We start from the raw sequence: 6,365 nt of genomic DNA, 5'->3' as shown, positions 1-6,365 counted from the left end.
CAAGTTATTGTTGTGTCTTTTTACTACTAATATTTCTTTTTCGATCTTTAAATAAACGGATAATATATTTTAGCGCACTCGAATTTACGTTTCTTATATTGACAATAAAATCAATACTAATCAAACTAGAATTCAATCGACATATTTAGAATAAAATTATCAACATAAATTGTATTATTACTTAACATTATCTTTCATTAAATGTTATGTATTACCTAATATAACTAGTTAAAGTGTTGTGTCATTCCAATTAAGAACGAAGTCTATTTATTTATAATTTTAAAAGTTAAATTAAATTTTATCATTTTATGAGGTCAATCTCCTAACCATATCCCTAATTTCAATATTATTATTTTAATACAAAAATATATTTTTAAAAAATAAATCAAAACATTAACCAAAACAAAATAGTTACATTAGAAATATCAAACTCAAATGCCCATCTTTTGACATATAATATATAATGACTCTAAAGATGCCAATATTATCATAACAATTATCAACATCCAAAATGATTCTAATAAAGATTAATATTTAAGCATAACTCCACAAGAATTAAAAAAATTTCAAATCCCTTAGGTTCTCAATTAATAATTTAAATTATTTATATCATATTTATCTTTCAGTTGAGAATATTTAAATGTCACTTAATGATTGATTATCAAATAAAAAAGAAATTGCATTTGATTAATCATAACAAATTACTCTTTTAATACTATCGAGGCATCATTAATGGTTGACACAGTAAAAATTTACATCGTAGTCAATACCAGATAAGACAGTAATGTGCTGTTTGGTTCATTTGAATGGCTAAGTCATTCTAGGTGTATTCAACCAGCCATAGTGATGCAAGCATTTGGTTCAGTCAAATGGCTTAATTTGGGATTAAGCAGCAAAGTCCCCTAATCAACATACAGCACGTCCACCTGTTATTCGATGATTGCCCGGAATAGATTTATTTTTTTAACCAAATTACCCATAAAAAAAATCATCCAAAACTCCAAAATTAAACAAAGAAAATTGATTAACAGATACCAAAGATCATCCAACAGAACAACGCATGAAAAGAAAACATAAAAAATGAAGAAGAGATTGGTGAGATTTTGAGTTTCAAATGAAAAGAAGTGGGAAGAGATGAAAGGTGATGTTCTGTGTTCATGGGTGATAGCAGATGACGTGGAGGTGACGGAAAAAGGCTGAATTTTGGGTTTTTTGTTTTTCTGCGTTTTGAATCTAGACGAGAGAGTGAGATTGAGACTGTGAAAAAGAAGATGATCATGGTGAGGGAGACGAGATAATGAATCCGAAAAGTAAAAAAAAATAAAAATAAAAATAATTATATATATATTAATACCCAGTCTAAAAGCAAATTATTTTAACATTAAATATTATATAAAATTTTTCATTATATAATTTTCCTTTAAATTTAAAAGATGTTTGTTTAATTATACTTGCAAATAATTTCTTAAGTTTAATTTATTAAGCATATTTAATATTAAATATAAAAATAAATTAATACAGATAACAAATTTTACAAAACTTTATTTATAAAAATTTGGATTAATTTATTTTATATTTTATTATTAAATGTCATATTTAAATTTATATAAAATTTTAATAGTATAAATAAAATATTATTTATTTAGTTAAATGATATTAATGTGTTTTTATACTTATTCCTTGCATATTCCTAAATTTATCTAACCAAACGAAATAATATTATTACTTGTTTATTCTATTTAGTGAATCAAATTATGTAATGCTTATTACATCTTTATTTTATTACCACTGAATAGCTATTCAATTTTGCAACCCAAATGTGCCAGCAGAATTAATAGCATATGCACTACAATGTTAAAACATAGGGGTGATGTTAGAAAATTTTTCTGTGGCCCCTAGCGCAGCTCTGTTAAAACATGATATATTTTGAGAATTTAAACTTCCTGCAATTTGCTTTTTAAGTGTGACTAGTTTGGTGAAAAAGTACAAAGAATATAAATTTTGAAGGTGCTTAATTGATAAGAAAGGTATGAAGAAAGAAAATACGAAGAATGATCATTTTTCATCCTAATACATATAAATTTATCCTTCTAAATTGGAATGGTTAAGAGAGAGAAAATAAGATGGATATATAAATTAGTTTTTCAACTCTACCAAACAAATATAATCTCTTCAATTTTTTTTCCAAGAGAAAGGAGGTAAAATAAAAATTGGGAAAAGGGCTAAAGGCTGTATATTAAAGCCCAAAATTGGTAAGCCATGCTATGAGATTGAACATGCATATTTAGATGTTCAGAAGTCCATATTTAGTAAGTGACATTTACTCTTTCTATCTTGCTCATGTCATGGTATCAAACATTTGCATTTAATTTTTAAACCTATACCACTTAACTAAAACCCTTTAAACAGAGTAATTGTAGACTATTTAAGTCCGATTCTCTAGTAATTCTTAATGCAATAAAATAAGGTTATACATATGGAATTTACAAATCTTTGATGTAACTCTAAATGAAGTGTTGAAAGCTCTTCAATAAAATAAAAATTGTGATGAATGTAATTTATTTAAAAAAAAAAAGAGACTATTGCTTCAATAACATTCAGATAACAAGTAAAGGAAGCTGAGGTTGATAATGTTAATAAAATAAATGTAAGTTCAGAAAATTTGTTTATCAAGTAATCAAACAATTGGGTTTGGAAAGAAAAAGAAATTAATCGAATATATATAATTATATTGCTGAAACTGAAGTACGAGAAAGAACAAAACAACACTTTGTCAATGCAGCATCTTCGTACTTCGTTACACAATGGGCAGTATAGCTCAGGTGCTGTTTTTTTACCGACTGAACCATCACTACTGGAGGTTGAAGCAGAAAGGTAAGAAATACAAGCATGTCTTAAGCAGATGAATTATTTAGTATTTATGTTGGAATTATCCAATTATATACTGTGCAGTTTCTTGAGGTTGTCTTCCATGTATACATCATATAAAAATCAAGAGACAGAATGCAACAAGGTCTATATATAATAGTAATGAGGGCGACCTAACAGCATTACAAAGAACTCTACCGACAAAAATCATCTGAGCTCAAGATAGATAATGCAGACACCAAACATATAAAAAGGCAACATCATCTGAGCTCAAGATAGATAATGCAGACACCAAACATATAAAAAGACAACCAGGTCGTAAACACCAATTTTTTGGAATTGCTCAGCTTCTAGTTGCCTCTTAGAAGGCGTCTAGCACCTAGTTTTGATCGTTTCAGCTTTCGGGGTTGAATTTGTTCAGCCAACATCACCAGCCATTGGGTTTCCCAATTGAAAACACAATATACCCCATAATCAATCCAAAAATGACTCCACATCCGTACCCTAACAATACAACTTGCCATCCGAATTCGATTATTGAACCTGAAACATTCTGTTGTGGAGGTTGCGGTGTTTCACTTTGGTAGCACAACTTGGACAATGAAAATCCGCATAATCCCAAGTTTCCTAAATAGGACTCGTTTGAAAATGTATTAAATTGCTTCCCCTCCGGGATTGGTCCCTCAAGTTTGTTGCATGAAAGGTTTAAGACTTCAAGGAATGCCAGATCCAACAGCTTCTGCGGAATTCTACAAGCAAGTTGATTTGAAGAGAGGTCTAACCATTCCAGGTTTGTCAAAAGCCCAATTGATGAAGGGATACAACCCACAAGATTGTTATGAGAAAAGTTGCGCTCTTCAAGTGACTTAAGCTCTCCAATGTTGCTTGGAATTTTCCCACTGAAATTGTTGTTGGAAAGATCAATGGTGGTGAAGATGGTAAGAATTGTCGTCGGTTCAATATCTCTATCTTTCATCGTAACCCTCATCACATCATCCCACTGAGAGTACAAGTCCTTTTGTCCCACATATTGCACTACCCGTAATTCATTTCTACCCACACTCAACATGGCTTTCAAATTCTTGAAGAACCTCGTAGGCAAGGAGCCTATGAATTCATTGTGAGAGATGTCCATGATTCGCGACATAGGAAAACGAAGTTTTGGCTTTAGAGCTAACTATGGCACCATGGAACTAGTTAGATATTAAGACAAGAACTCGAAGCTTTGGAAGAGTTCCCAACCAATGGGGAAACTCACCACTAATTGTGCTGTTACCAACATCAAGAACTTCCAAATCTTTACAGTTAAGCAAAGAATGTGGTAACGGTCCCTCCATTGGTTCCCACTCAAGCTAAGAATCCTTAAGCTTTCACAATTGGCAAACTTTGCAGGGATTACTCCCTGCAAGTTGTTCATCCACAAATCTGAAACCGTCAAATAGTAGCTGAGTTTTCCCAAACAATGTGGAATTTTGCCATTCAACCTGTTATTAGACAAGTCAAGAATTGTCATATCACTGTTGTTGCAGATTGAAAAAGGAACCTCTCCGGTCAACTTATTGTTTGAAAGTAAAACATATCCTGACCACAACAGCATCAGGAAGTGATCCTTGACGTAAATTTGAGTGGATATCAAAGTATAGATAACCTCTGCCACGGAAATCCTTGGAAACTTGTCAGAAAGTTATGTGAAAGATTCAGATATGTCAACGAAGCCTCTCCAGGTCCCCAAAACCAATCTGGAAGAGGCCCCTGAATTGTTGCTGGAAAGATCTAGACGTTGCAAAAACTTTGAATCTTTCAAGAATGTTGGGATTTCTCTTAAGTTGACAAACATAGATAAGTAAACATAGGGAAGGAAAATTTTTCGTTGCTACTAGGAAGGCTCAAGGACAAGCTGTTGTATGACAGACCAAAATCACTAAGTTCCTTGAATTCTAAAATCATCTCTAGATCAAGAATGCCGGCCATGTTATTTGATGAAAGAATGAGACCAGTTAGGTGCACAAGCCCAAAGTGTGACCTTGGAATTGGGCCGTGGAGCTTGTTGTTATTTAAATCAACGTAGGACAACTGTGATTTATTCACGTGAAAGTCATCAATATGGCCATCAAGTTAATGATGGGAGGATAGAAAGCAAGGAAGATGGTATTGTTTCGGTGAGCAAGTTAAAAGCTAAGTTAAGAGAAACCAAGCTTGAATGGCTATTTACGGTTGTTGGAATAGGACCTGTCGGTTATTTGAAAAGTCTACTAAAACAAGCTGTGTCAAGTTGAATAAAGAAAATGGTAACTGACCACTGAAATTGTTACCATCAAGAGTCAAAGAAGTAAGATGTTCAAGTTTGCCAAGTGAAAAGGGGAGCTCACCAATGAAGTTTTGGTCGGAGAGGTGGATATTAGTGATTTGAGTAAGGTTTCCAATTGATGCTGGAATAGATCCTGCGAAAGAACCTGTTAGATACAGGGACTTGAGGGACACTAGGTTGCCAATGAGTCAGGTAAATCTCCTGTGCCTTCAACATTCAAATCTTCCAAAAACTTCAAACCCCCAATAGAATGATCTTGTGCCTGTTACATCCAAGAATTTGAGGAGACTAGTCCAATTAGACTTGGGAAAATGACCTCTCATTTGAGGATTAGATGATAGCTGGATTGATTGGAAGTTTGGTAATTGGAATAAACCAAACGGAAATTCTCCTCCGTGAGTTTCACCCAAATAACACGTTTCTAGATGGAGAGATACCAAAGAAGAAGACAAATTGGCTAGAGTAAGAGGAGCAACATGAGACATGTCTACCCCACTGAACATTATGTTTTGAACCAATCTCTTCATAGCAAGATTTTGCAAGTACAAATTTTTGCCAGAGAGATCAAGAGAAACAAGTTTGGATAAATGAGATATTTCTTGTGGGACTAAACCAGAAAGACCAGAATAGGATAAATGGAGATGTGTCAAACTAGCTAACTGCAAGATTGTCGAAGGGATTTTCGACATGCAAAAGTAATTGTGAGCCAGGTTAAGCCATTGAAGATGAGAAAGAAGGAAAAGACATGCGTGGTAACCCATACGACATCATCCCACTGAGAGTAGAAGTCTTTTTGTCCCACATTGCACTTCCCGTAATTCATTTCTACCTACACTCAACATAGCTTTCAAATTCTTTAAGAACTCGTAGGCAAGGAGCCTATGAATTCATTGTGAGAGATGTCCATGATTCGCAACATAGGGAACGAAGTTTAGGCTTTAGAGCTAACTATGGCACCATGGAGCTTGTTAGATCTTAAGACAAGAACTCAAAGCTTTGCAAGAGTTCCCAACCAATGGAGAAACGCACCGCTAATTTTGTTGTTACCAACATCAAGAACTTCTAATTCTTTGCAGTTAAGCAAAGACTGCGGCAACCGTCCATTTGGTTCCCATTCAAGCCAAGAGTCCTTCAGTATTCACAACTGCCAATCTTTGGAGGGATTACGCTATCAAAATACTAATTAAAA

The 6,365-nt window shown here is 33.4% G+C and overlaps 1 protein-coding gene across 1 annotated transcript; it reads right to left on the bottom strand.

Moving 5' to 3' along the window:
* Window positions 1-3,295: 3,295 nt before the first annotated feature.
* LOC108481669 (receptor-like protein 9DC3) lies at window positions 3,296-5,999 on the bottom strand. The gene is made up of 6 exons (XM_017784769.2): window positions 5,940-5,999; window positions 5,614-5,835; window positions 5,384-5,438; window positions 5,166-5,321; window positions 4,127-4,449; window positions 3,296-4,045 (listed from the first exon to the last, which is right to left on the bottom strand). Exons 1-6 carry the CDS (start codon window positions 5,997-5,999, stop codon window positions 3,296-3,298), a joined length of 1,566 nt encoding a protein of 521 aa, XP_017640258.1.
* Between the last annotated feature and the right edge of the window lie 366 nt (window positions 6,000-6,365).

Source organism: Gossypium arboreum, chromosome 1 (assembly GCF_025698485.1).
Source record: "Gossypium arboreum isolate Shixiya-1 chromosome 1, ASM2569848v2, whole genome shotgun sequence".
Lineage (NCBI taxonomy): Eukaryota > Viridiplantae > Streptophyta > Magnoliopsida > Malvales > Malvaceae > Gossypium > Gossypium arboreum.
The sequence above is the reverse complement of the archived record's forward strand: the minus strand, read 5'-3'. Positions and strand labels throughout refer to the sequence as shown.